This window comes from Salvelinus alpinus, chromosome 6 (genome assembly GCF_045679555.1).
Source record: "Salvelinus alpinus chromosome 6, SLU_Salpinus.1, whole genome shotgun sequence".
Taxonomy (NCBI): domain Eukaryota; kingdom Metazoa; phylum Chordata; class Actinopteri; order Salmoniformes; family Salmonidae; genus Salvelinus; species Salvelinus alpinus.
Window position 1 is genome coordinate 79,432,010 of NC_092091.1, and position 13,213 is coordinate 79,445,222.

The following is a 13,213-nucleotide window of genomic DNA, read 5'->3' on the forward strand; positions in this document are numbered from 1 at the left end:
GAACACTACTGACTCCTTGTAGAGGCCCCGTGGAACACTACTGACTCCTTGTAGAGGCCCTGTGGAACACTACTGACTCCTTGTAGAGGCCCCGTGGAACACTACTGACTCCTTGTAGAGGCCCCGTGGAACACTACTGACTCCTTGTAGAGGCCCCGTGGAACACTACTGACTCCTTGTAGAGGCCCTGTGGAACACTACTGACTCCTTGTAGAGGCCCTGTGGAACACTACTGACTCCTTGTAGAGGCCCTGTGGATCACTACTGACTCCTTGTAGAGGCCCTGCTCTGTGGAACACTACTGACTCCTTGTAGAGGCCCTGTGGAACACTACTGACTCCTTGTAGAGGCCCCGTGGAACACTACTGACTCCTTGTAGAGGCCCCGTGGAACACTACTGACTCCTTGTAGAGGCCCTGCCCCGTGGAACACTACTGACTCCTTGTAGAGGCCCTGTGGAACACTACTGACTCCTTGTAGAGGCCCTGTGGAACACTACTGACTCCTTGTAGAGGCCCTGCCCCGTGGAACACTACTGACTCCTTGTAGAGGCCCTGTGGAACACTACTGACTCCTTGTAGAGGCCCTGTGGAACACTACTGACTCCTTGTAGAGGCCCTGTGGAACACTACTGACTCCTTGTAGAGGCCCCGTGGAACACTACTGACTCCTTGTAGAGGCCCCGTGGAACACTACTGACTCCTTGTAGAGGCCCCGTGGAACACTACTGACTCCTTGTAGAGGCCCCGTGGAACACTACTGACTCCTTGTAGAGGCCCCGTGGAACACTACTGACTCCTTGTAGAGGCCCCGTGGAACACTACTGACTCCTTGTAGAGGCCCCGTGGAACACTACTGACTCCTTGTAGAGGCCCCGTGGAACACTACTGACTCCTTGTAGAGGCCCCGTGGAACACTACTGACTCCTTGTAGAGGCCCTGCCCTGTGGAACACTACTGACTCCTTGTAGAGGCCCCGTGGAACACTACTGACTCCTTGTAGAGGCCCTGCCCTGTGGAACACTACTGACTCCTTGTAGAGGCCCCGTGGAACACTACTGACTCCTTGTAGAGGCCCCGTGGAACACTACTGACTCCTTGTAGAGGCCCCGTGGAACACTACTGACTCCTTGTAGAGGCCCCGTGGATCACTACTGACTCCTTGTAGAGGCCCTGTGGAACACTACTGACTCCTTGTAGAGGCCCCGTGGATCACTACTGACTCCTTGTAGAGGCCCCGTGGATCACTACTGACTCCTTGTAGAGGCCCCGTGGAACACTACTGACTCCTTGTAGAGGCCCCGTGGAACACTACTGACTCCTTGTAGAGGCCCCGTGGAACACTACTGACTCCTTGTAGAGGCCCCGTGGAACACTACTGACTCCTTGTAGAGGCCCTGTGGAACACTACTGACTCCTTGTAGAGGCCCCGTGGAACACTACTGACTCCTTGTAGAGGCCCCGTGGAACACTACTGACTCCTTGTAGAGGCCCCGTGGAACACTACTGACTCCTTGTAGAGGCCCCGTGGAACACTACTGACTCCTTGTAGAGGCCCCGTGGAACACTACTGACTCCTTGTAGAGGCCCCGTGGAACACTACTGACTCCTTGTAGAGGCCCCGTGGAACACTACTGACTCCTTGTAGAGGCCCCGTGGAACACTACTGACTCCTTGTAGAGGCCCCGTGGAACACTACTGACTCCTTGTAGAGGCCCCGTGGAACACTACTGACTCCTTGTAGAGGCCCCGTGGAACACTACTGACTCCTTGTAGAGGCCCCGTGGAACACTACTGACTCCTTGTAGAGGCCCCGTGGAACACTACTGACTCCTTGTAGAGGCCCCGTGGAACACTACTGACTCCTTGTAGAGGCCCCGTGGAACACTACTGACTCCTTGTAGAGGCCCCGTGGAACACTACTGACTCCTTGTAGAGGCCCCGTGGAACACTACTGACTCCTTGTAGAGGCCCCGTGGAACACTACTGACTCCTTGTAGAGGCCCCGTGGAACACTACTGACTCCTTGTAGAGGCCCCGTGGAACACTACTGACTCCTTGTAGAGGCCCCGTGGAACACTACTGACTCCTTGTAGAGGCCCCGTGGAACACTACTGACTCCTTGTAGAGGCCCCGTGGAACACTACTGACTCCTTGTAGAGGCCCCGTGGAACACTACTGACTCCTTGTAGAGGCCCCGTGGAACACTACTGACTCCTTGTAGAGGCCCCGTGGAACACTACTGACTCCTTGTAGAGGCCCCGTGGAACACTACTGACTCCTTGTAGAGGCCCCGTGGAACACTACTGACTCCTTGTAGAGGCCCCGTGGAACACTACTGACTCCTTGTAGAGGCCCCGTGGAACACTACTGACTCCTTGTAGAGGCCCCGTGGAACACTTGACTCCTTGTAGAGGCCCCGTGGAACACTTGACTCCTTGTAGAGGCCCCGTGGAACACTTGACTCCTTGTAGAGGCCCCGTGGAACACTTGACTCCTTGTAGAGGCCCCGTGGAACACTTGACTCCTTGTAGAGGCCCCGTGGAACACTTTACTCCTTGTATAGGCCCCGTGGAACACTACCGACTCCTTGTAGAGGCCCCGTGGAACACTACTGACTCCTTGTAGAGGCCCCGTGGAACACTTGACTCCTTGTAGAGGCCCCGTGGAACACTTGACTCCTTGTAGAGGCCCCGTGGAACACTTGACTCCTTGTAGAGGCCCCGTGGAACACTTGACTCCTTGTAGAGGCCCCGTGGAACACTTGACTCCTTGTAGAGGCCCCGTGGAACACTTGACTCCTTGTAGAGGCCCCGTGGAACACTTGACTCCTTGTAGAGGCCCCGTGGAACACTACTGACTCCTTGTAGAGGCCCCGTGGAACACTACTGACTCCTTGTAGAGGCCCCGTGGAACACTACTGACTCCTTGTAGAGGCCCTGTGGAACACTACTGACTCCTTGTAGAGGCCCCGTGGAACACTTGACTCCTTGTAGAGGCCCTGCCCCGTGGAACACTACTGACTCCTTGTAGAGGCCCCGTGGAACACTATTGACTCCTTGTAGAGGCCCTGCCCCGTGGAACACTACTGACTCCTTGTAGAGGCCCCGTGGAACACTACTGACTCCTTGTAGAGGCCCTGCCCCGTGGAACACTACTGACTCCTTGTAGAGGCCCTGCCCCGTGGAACACTACTGACTCCTTGTAGAGGCCCTGTGGAACACTACTGACTCCTTGTAGAGGCCCTGCCCCGTGGAACACTACTGACTCCTTGTAGAGGCCCCGTGGAACACTACTGACTCCTTGTAGAGGCCCCGTGGAACACTACTGACTCCTTGTAGAGGCCCCGTGGAACACTACTGACTCCTTGTAGAGGCCCCGTGGAACACTACTGACTCCTTGTAGAGGCCCCGTGGAACACTACTGACTCCTTGTAGAGGCCCCGTGGAACACTACTGACTCCTTGTAGAGGCCCCGTGGAACACTACTGACTCCTTGTAGAGGCCCCGTGGAACACTACTGACTCCTTGTAGAGGCCCCGTGGAACACTACTGACTCCTTGTAGAGGCCCTGCCCCGTGGAACACTATTGACTCCTTGTAGAGGCCCTGACAAGTTGAAGCTGTTCTGTGGGCAGAAGGGGTTCTTAATACGTAGTATATTCAGTGTATCGGTGGAGGTATTTGTCTAAATGTTTCATATATATTCATATGTTTAATGTATATACCTGTGTAGATACCTGTTGCCTGTATATGTCTACATACAGGTATTCAGACCCCTTGACTTTTTCCACATTTTGTTACGTTAGTCTTATTTTAAAATTGATTAAATCGTTTTTTCCCCTCAATCTACACACAATCCCCCATAATGACAAAGCAAAAATAAGTTTAGACTTTTTTGCTAATATAGAAAAAATAAACTGGCTGTGTGCTTAGGGTCATTGTCCTGTTGGAAGGTGAACCTTCACCCCAGTCTGAGGTCCTGAGTGCTCTGGAGCAGGTTTTCATCAAGGATCTCTCTATATTTTACTCTGTTCATCTTTGCCTCGATCCTGACTAGTCTCCCAGTCCCTGCCGCTGAAAAACATCCCTACAGCATGAGGCTGCCACCACCATGCATCACTTTAGGGATGGTGCCAGGTTTCCTCGAGAAACCTGACGCTTGGCATTCAGGCCAGAGAATCTTGTTTCTCATGGTCTGAGGGTCCTTTAGGTGCCTTTTAGCAAACTCCAAGCGGGCTGTCATATGCCTTTTACTGAGGAGAGGCTTCCCTCTGGCCACTCTACCATAAAGGCCTGATTGGTGGAGAGGCTTCCCTCTGGCCACTCTACCATAAAGGCCTGATTGGTGGAGAGGCTTCCCTCTGGCCACTCTACCATAAAGGCCTGAATGGTGGAGAGGCTTCCCTCTGGCCACTCTACCATAAAGGCCTGATTGGTGGAGAGGCTTCCCTCTGGCCACTCTACCATAAAGGCCTGATTGGTGGAGAGGCTTCCCTCTGGCCACTCTACCATAAAGGCCTGATTGGTGGAGAGGCTTCCCTCTGGCCACTCTACCATAAAGGCCTGATTGGTGGAGAGGCTTCCCTCTGGCCACTCTACCATAAAGGCCTGATTGGTGGAGAGGCTTCCCTCTGGCCACTCTACCATAAAGGCCTGATTGGTGGAGAGGCTTCCCTCTGGCCACTCTACCATAAAGGCCTGATTGGTGGAGAGGCTTCCCTCTGGCCACTCTACCAGAAAGGCCTGATTGGTGGAGAGGCTTCCCTCTGGCCACTCTACCATAAAGGCCTGATTGGTGGAGAGGCTTCCCCCTGGCCACTCCCATAAAGGCCTGATTGGAGGAGTGCTGCAGAGGGTTGTCCTTCTGGAAAGTTCTCCCATCTCTACAGAGGAACTCTGGAGCTCTGTCAGTGACCATCAGGTTCTTGGTCACCTCCCTGACCAAGGCCCTTCTCCCCAATTGCTCAGTTTGGCCGGGCGTCCAGCTTTAGGAAGAGTCTTGGTGGTTCCAAACTTCTTCCATTTAAGAATGGAGGCCAATGTGTTCTTGAGGACCTTCAATGCTGCAGAAATGTCTTGGTACCCTTCCCCAGATCTGTGCCTCGACACAATCCTGTCTCAGACAATTCCTTCCACCTCATGGCTTGGTTTTTGCTCTGACACTGTCGGGGCGGCAGGTAGCCTCGTGGTTAGAGCGTTGGGCCAGTATCCGAAAGGTTGCTAGATCGAATCCCTGAGCTGACAAGGTAAAAATCTGTCGTTCCGCCCCTGAACAAGGCAGTTAACCCACTGTTCCCCGGTAGGCGGTCATTGTAAATAAGAATTTGTTCTAAACCGACTAGTTAAATATAAACTCTGGGACCTTGGACAGGTGTGTGCCTTTCCAGCGCCTGTCAAATGAATTGACCACAGGTGGTCTGAATACTGGTGGACTCCAAGTTATAGAAATATTTTAAGGATCAATGGAAACCGAATACACCTGAGCTGCATTTCGAGTCTCCTGGCTAAGGGTCTGAATACTGATGTAAATAAGGTATTATATATTTTTTAGAAATTAGCAAAAATGTCTAAACCTGTTTTCGCTTTGTCAATATGGGGTATTGTGATGTCAATATGGGGTATTGTGATGTCAATATGGGGTATTGTGTATAGATTGATGAAGGGAAAAAACAATTTAATCCATTTTAGAACAAGGCTGTAATGTAACAGTGTGGAAAAAGTCCAGGGGTCTGAATACTTTCCTAATGCATTGTATGTTTAATGTAGATACCTGTATGTCTTCATATTTGTTTAAATGTGTGTATATATTGCTGTGTCTTGCAGGCCATCAGAGACGCTCATGATGAGGTGGCAGCCCAGGGCCAGTGCAGGGTGAGAACACAGAATGCAAAATAAGGACTACCTCAGATGTTATAATGTATCATGTCATCTTTTATACTCTCCCTCCCTCTCTCTTTCTCTCCAACCCTCTAACTCTTTCTGTCTTTCAGGTGGAGGCAGATAACGTGAGCTTCCATTTTATCACCTTCGTCAATGTGAAAGGACAGCTTTATGAGCTAGGTGAGTGTGTGGCTGAATCCCAGTGTTTCCCGGCCCCCGTCTCCCCAGTGTTTCCCGGCCCCCGTCTCCCCAGTGTTTCCCGGCCCCCGTCTCCCCAGTGTTTCCCGGCCCCCGTCTCCCCAGGTGTGTATTTACACACGGTCTGATTTTGTTGTGTAGATGGTAGGATGGAGGGACCGGTGAACCATGGAACCACCAAGGATGACTCCTTCATCAAGGTACGTTCCTCTTCCATTCGTCTAATCCCAGCCGACGTATCAAACCTTCCATTCGTCTAATCCCAGCCCACGTATCAAACCTTCCGTTCGTCTAATCCCAGCCGACCTATCAAACCTTCCATTCGTCTAATCCCAGCCCACGTATCAAACATTCCATTCGTCTAATCCCAGCCCACGTATCAAACATTCCATTCGTCTAATCCCAGCCGACGTATCAAACCTTCCATTCGTCTAATCCCAGCCCACGTATCAAACCTTCCATTCGTCTAATCCCAGCCCACGTATCAAACATTCCATTCGTCTAATCCCAGCCCACGTATCAAACCCTCCATTCGTCTAATCCCAGCCGACGTATCAAACCTTCCATTCGTCTAATCCCAGCCGACGTATCAAGCTGTAAAGGCAGATTTTATACCCTACGAACCCTACAGAGCACGGTGTCGTTTTTCGTCACAAAAGGTGCGGCTCCTTGTAGTGCGCTCCGACGTTCAACGTACTCCCGTGCCTCAAGACTGGAACGCGCCGCGTCGTCCCTTCCATCGTTGTGGGGACAGCGAGGAGGCATTGGCGCTCGATTGGCTCCTTGATCTGATCTATAGACTAGGCATGACCGGGTCCTATTTTGCGTTCATAAGCAAATGTAATCTTAACAAATGTTCAAACAATAAAAACTAAACAACATTGTAACCTTATTAGAATCCTCCCAGAAATGTGTTTTGTTTAGAGGTTCAACTAGGGATTCCAGGCTGTTGGTAAAACCAGCTGCGATGTGTTTTGTTTAGAGGTTCAACTAGGGATTCCAGGCTGTTGGTAAAACCAGCTGCGATGTGTTTTGTTTAGAGGTTCAACTAGGGATTCCAGGCTGTTGGTAAAACCAGCTGCGATGTGCTTTTCTCTGCGACCGTGACGTCCTATTGCTGATATGGGAGTGAATACATTCAAGCTGTATGTTAAACTGGGATGTTGTAGGTTACAATGGCAAGTAGAACCATATTTTACAGGGCTTATTATTTATGAATCTGATTATTTCACATAGAGATGTGGGAACCTAAAAGGCTAGCTAGCTTTGTGTTTAGCCAACTTGGAGATGTGGGAACCTAAAAGGCTAGCTAGCTTTGTGTTTAGCCAACTTGGAGATGTGGGAACCTAAAAGGCTAGCTAGCTTTCTGTGTTTAGCCAACTTGGAGATGTGGGAACCTAAAAGGCTAGCTAGCTTTCTGTGTTTAGCCAACTTGGAGATGTGGGAACCTAAAAGGCTAGCTAGCTTTGTGTTTAGCCATATTGGAGATGTGGGAACCTAAAAGGCTAGCTAGCTTTGTGTTTAGCCATATTGGAGATGTGGGAACCTAAAAGGCTAGCTAGCTTTCTGTGTTTAGCCAACTTGGAGATGTGGGAACCTAAAAGGCTAGCTAGCTTTGTGTTTAGCCAACTTGGAGATGTGGGAACCTAAAAGGCTAGCTAGTTTTCTGTTTAGCCATATTGGAGATGTGGGAACCTAAAAGGCTAGCTAGCTTTGTGTTTAGCCATATTGGAGATGTGGGAACCTAGAAGGCTAGCTAGCTTTGTGTTTAGCCATATTGGAGATGTGGGAACCTAGAAGGCTAGCTAGCTTTCTGTGTTTAGCCAACTTGGAGATGTGGGAACCTAAAAGGCTAGCTAGCTTTCTGTGTTTAGCCAACTTGGAGATGTGGGAACCTAAAAGGCTAGCTAGCTTTGTGTTTAGCCAACTTGGAGATGTGGGAACCTAAAAGGCTAGCTAGCTTTCTGTGTTTAGCCAACTTGGAGATGTGGGAACCTAAAAGGCTAGCTAGCTTTCTGTGTTTAGCCAACTTGGAGATGTGGGAACCTAAAAGGCTAGCTAGCAGGCCTGTAGAGCTATGCAGGTGAAGCCTGTAGAAAGCGTCAGGAATATGTAATGAGGAGAGGATGTGTACATTGGGAAGACGTCACCCTGAGACATCAGAACATAATGTTGATGCCTGGCCAACATCTAAACCAGGGGTGTCAAACTCATTTCGCATCGTGGGCCACATACGGCCTAGGGAGATGTCAAGTGGGCCGGACCATTAAAATTATACCATACTCTGCTATAAATAACCAAAATATCATGTCTTTCCTTTGTTTTGGTGTAAAGAAGCACAAGAACATTAGGAAAATATTGAAATTTAATGAACTATCCTTTTACAAAACATTTCATGAAACACCTCATATTTCCTTAGACAAATGTGCAATTTACTTTTATCATTCACAAATATGCATTGCAACTGATCCCACTGATTGTACAAAGGCACAAAACTTTAATTGGTACTGAAAAATATAGTAATGCACTTTAAGATTAAATGAGACTTTTAAAGAAAGGAATTTTTAAACCACTTACACATACGCATATAAAATCTAAATGTAATCCCTGCGTACACCTTACAAACTAAGGAGAGTGATTTTAAATGTGTAATGAAGAAAGTGTTCGCCTTTCCTGTAAATCTGTAAACTTCATACATGAAACATACATGCACATACAATACATACTGAAAATTTATGGAGTTGTATGAACAGTAGAATTCCATCACACAACTTTTGTTTTGAAGCTGCTGACTAACATTAAAGTGCACATTTTTTTAAATCACCACAGTAAGGATTCATCTTCACAGAGCTGTATTCTTTCAATGCAAACAGTATCTAAGGCAGCATTTTAAAGGTGTTAGTCTAGTCTGGACTTGTATTTGTTCCTGAAACTTGGCATCTTTTGGCCTGTACAAGTGCATCAACACCAGGTGTCATGTCCTGACTAGCTGTCACTTTCAGAATGTCATTTAAGTGCTTGTTTGTGAGCCTTGAACGCATTTTTGTTTTATTGATATTCATCACTGAGAAAATTTGTTCACAAAGGTAGGTTGTCCCAAACATGCACAAAATTTTAGCAGCCAGGGCTGTTAATTTGGGGTACCCTGGTAGTAGATACTGATAAAATCTGTCCAGACCTACAGAGGCAAATTTGCCCTTCAAATCTGCATCACACTGCAAATCAATTATCTCTAGCTGAATTTCGACCGGCAGATCAGAAGCTTTAACTGTGAAAGGTGAGCGAAAAACTGAAAATTCTGTCTCAAGTTCACCAAATACCTGAAAACGTTTCTCAAACTCCCGCAGTAGTCCTGCAATTTTGTCTTTGTACCGTTTCATGTCCGCATCAGGTCTGGTCACACACACATCTCTCAGACAGGGGAAATGAGCAGGGTTGCCATTTGCCAGTTGCATCTCCCACAAAGTCAGCTTCAACTTAAATGCATGTATGTTGTCAGAAAACTGTGTGACAACTTTTTTGCGGCCTTGCAACATTTTGTTCAGATTGTTCAAGTGTTCAGTAATATCAACCAAGAATGCAAGGTCCCGTAGCCATTCCTGAGATTGTAATTCCAACACCGGTTTTCCTTTTTTCTCCATGAACTGTCCGATTTCCTCTCGTAGATCAAAGAAATGCCTCAGCACAGCGCCTCGGCTTAACCATCTCACTTCAGTGTGGTATGGCAGGCTGTGGGTAATGTTGCTGTCGCTGAGAAGTTTGTCAAACTGACGATGGTTCAGACCTCTGGACCGGATGAAATTTACAGTGCGAACAACCACCTCCATGACGTGGTCCATTTTCAGCGACTTGCAACACAATGCCTCCTGGTGCAAAATACAGTGAAATGTCCAGAAACGATCTCCTCCATTAAGGGCTTGTACTTTGTCTTTGAACTTTGTCGCGACACCTGCTTTCTTTCCGACCATGGATGGCGCGCCGTCTGTAGCCAGGCTGACAGCGCGGGACCAGTCCACTCCAACTCTGTCCAATGCAGCAACGACAGAGCCGAAAATGTCCTCGGCTGTTGTGGTGTCCATCATTGGCACCAACTCAAGAAACTCTTCAGTAACAGTCAATGTCTCATCAACTCCTCGAATAAATATGGCCAGTTGGGCCACGTCTGTGATGTCAGTGCTCTCGTCAATTGCCACGGAAAATGCAATAAATGACTTGACTCTCTGTTTCAATTGACTGTCTAAATCTGCCGATAGTTCCGAAATCCTCTCTGCTATAGTATTCCTCGTCAGGCTAATATTGGCAAAAGCTTGTCGCTTCTCGGGACATACAAGTTCAGCCGCCTTCATCATGCATCGTTTAACAAAGTCACCGTCGGAATACGGCTTCGATGCTAATGCTATTTCGCTAGCAATTAGGTAGCTGGCTTTTACCGCTGCTTCACTGACTTCTCGGCTCTGGATGAAAGTTGACTGCTGTTTCCTCAGACCAGCCAGCAATTCGTTAATCTTATCTCTTCTCAGTTGTCCTTGCAAGCCGTCATATTTTTCGCTGTGATGAGTCTCGTAGTGGCGTCGAATATTATATTCCTTCAATACCGAAACTTGTTGCAAACACACCAAGCACGAAGGTTTTCCGTGCATCTCTGTAAATAAATAGGACGTGGTCCATTTTTCTTTGAAAATTCTACACTCCTTATCTACTTTTCTCCGTTTGGATAACGACATTTTGGCTAATGAGGGTGTAGCGGAGAGGTAGAGACCAAGGTATTAACAACGTCGTAACAAGCAGCAGATGGCGCATTGATACCGTCTGCTGTTTTCAGTCTGTCTCAGTGATGCGGCTTGTCTTCTACTCTGATGGAAAGAGTGCGCACCTTAGCGGATAATCCATGAATTGCAGCGAATTAAAAATATTAATTCCATGTCTTTTATGCATTTTTTCCACTTTCAAATTATCCTGCGGGCCTGATCGAACCTCCTTGGGGGCCGGTTCCGGCCCGCGGGCCGTATGTTAGACACCCCTGATCTAAACCATGTAAAATGGAGTATAGAGACATTCTACATCTGCCAGACGTCTTGCCAATGAGCTAACTGCGTCTTCCCAGTGTATCCTGTTTACTTGACCAGAGGTTTGTGTGCTAGCTGGGCTGATCGTCTAGCGTTTGCTGGTAACTGATCGTCTTGCGTTTCGCTACACCCGCAATCTGCTAAATATTTGATTAAATTAGCTCCAACGCTCCAGAGCCACAGTTGGTGCTTTCATATTCTCTCTCCTCTCTTTCTCCCCAGGATGCAGTTGGTGCTTTCATATCCTCTCTCCTCTCTTTCTCCCCAGGATGCAGTTGGTGCTTTCATATCCTCTCTCCTCTCCTCTCTCTCTCTCTCTCCAGGATGCAGTTAGTGCTTTCATATTCTCTCTCCTCTCTTTCTCCCCAGGATGCAGTTAGTGCTTTCATATTCTCTCTCCTCTCTTTCTCCCCAGGATGCAGCCAGGGTGTGTCGGGGTTTTGTGGAGAGAGCAGAGGGAGAGGTCCGCTTCTCCGCTGTGGCCCTCTGTCATACCTAGAGACCCTGGACACACACACACACACACACACACACTGGTGAACCACGGTACACACACACCCGGTATGCACTGGAAACATAGTTTGCACTCTCCCCACACACACACATGCGTAGAAAGTAGTTTGCACAAGCCTGGTGTGTGTCACGTTGATGTCACTACTGCTGTACTTTCTGTCTGCTGTTTTATTTCTGAGCCGGATCACCACTGAGAAAGTAGTGCACTACATGGGGTATAGGGAGCCGGCTCACCACTGAGAAAGTAGTGCACTACATGGGGTATAGGGAGCCGGCTCACCACTGAGAAAGTAGTGCACTACATGGGGGATAGGGAGCCGGATCACCACTGAGAAAGTAGTGCACTACATGGGGGATAGGGAGCCGGATCACCACTGAGAAAGTAGTGCACTACATGGGGGATAGGGAGCCGGATCACCACTGAGAAAGTAGTGCACTACATGGGGGATAGGGAGCCGGATCACCACTGAGAAAGTAGTGCACTACATGGGGGATAGGGAGCCGTTTGATCTGCAGCCTGTGAGGTGTTGGATTTTAAGGCTTCCTGTTTTTCTACTGCCTGACTCCTCAGCTCTCTGCTCTGTTTCTAACAGCTGTTACAACGTCAGACTACGATGTTAGGATGACGTTGTCAGGATGACACTGCAGCAATGTTGTCTGTGCTTTGCCTTTCTGCATCTTCCTGTGCTGCTGACTGCCAATAAACAACCAAACTACACAAGTCTCCGCTCCTCTCTCTGTGGAAATGTAAATAATTATTTCTCTCATTACTGTAACTGAGTAGCTTTTCAGAGGGCTATTTTACTTGAGTAAAATGTTAATGTAATTTCTACTTTAGTAGGATATGTCAGTCCTCTTTTCATCCCGATTATTTGTAAACATGTTTGATTTTACTTAAGTAGTATCCGTACTTTATATTTTTGACAACTTTTACTTCACTACGTTCCTAAAATAATGTACTTTTTACTCCATACATTACACCTGACACCCAAAAGCATTCTAAATGTAACGAGCACTTACCAGGACAGACAAATGGTCCAATTCACTTGTCAAGAGAACATCCCTGGTCATCCTTAAATAAATAAACAACAAGAAAATGGTGCCATCTGGTTTGATTAATAAAAGGAATTTGAAGTTATTTATACTTTCCATACTTAAGTATATTTGAGCAGTTACACTAAATTTTTACTCAAGTTCTATTTTACTTGGTGACTCACTTTTCAATCATTTTCTATTACGTTATCTTTACTTTTACTCAAGTATGACAAATGGGTAATCTTGCGCAACGACAAGTTGAGAACGGTGATCAGCAATAGCCAATGAGAGCTCTTACGTTATTGCAGAAACACCAGTACACATACAGGAAGTATACAAACAGCCAATGATAAGATGCTAGGGGGAACAACACATTACAGATTATACAAAGACCTTAAGAGATGCACGTGTTGATAGTATTAACAGTGTTCTTATTAGAATGTTGATTGGTCTTAATGCTCAAATTCCTTATAGGAAACAAGGAAGTGGTTTTATCAGTGAATTTACATTGAATATTACAT

At 47.7% G+C, this 13,213-nt stretch overlaps 1 protein-coding gene across 1 annotated transcript in view; it reads left to right on the top strand.

The window, feature by feature from the left end:
- Window positions 1-12,378, top strand: part of uchl1 (ubiquitin carboxyl-terminal esterase L1 (ubiquitin thiolesterase)) — a 28,352-nt gene extending 15,974 nt beyond the window's left edge. Inside the window, exons 6-9 of the mRNA XM_071408098.1 lie at window positions 5,824-5,871; window positions 5,991-6,060; window positions 6,220-6,278; window positions 11,560-12,378. Of these exons, the coding sequence (XP_071264199.1) occupies window positions 5,824-5,871; window positions 5,991-6,060; window positions 6,220-6,278; window positions 11,560-11,643 (261 nt within the window). The 3' untranslated portion in view covers window positions 11,644-12,378. The remainder of the gene's footprint in view (window positions 1-5,823; window positions 5,872-5,990; window positions 6,061-6,219; window positions 6,279-11,559) is intronic.
- Window positions 12,379-13,213: the final 835 nt, after the last annotated feature.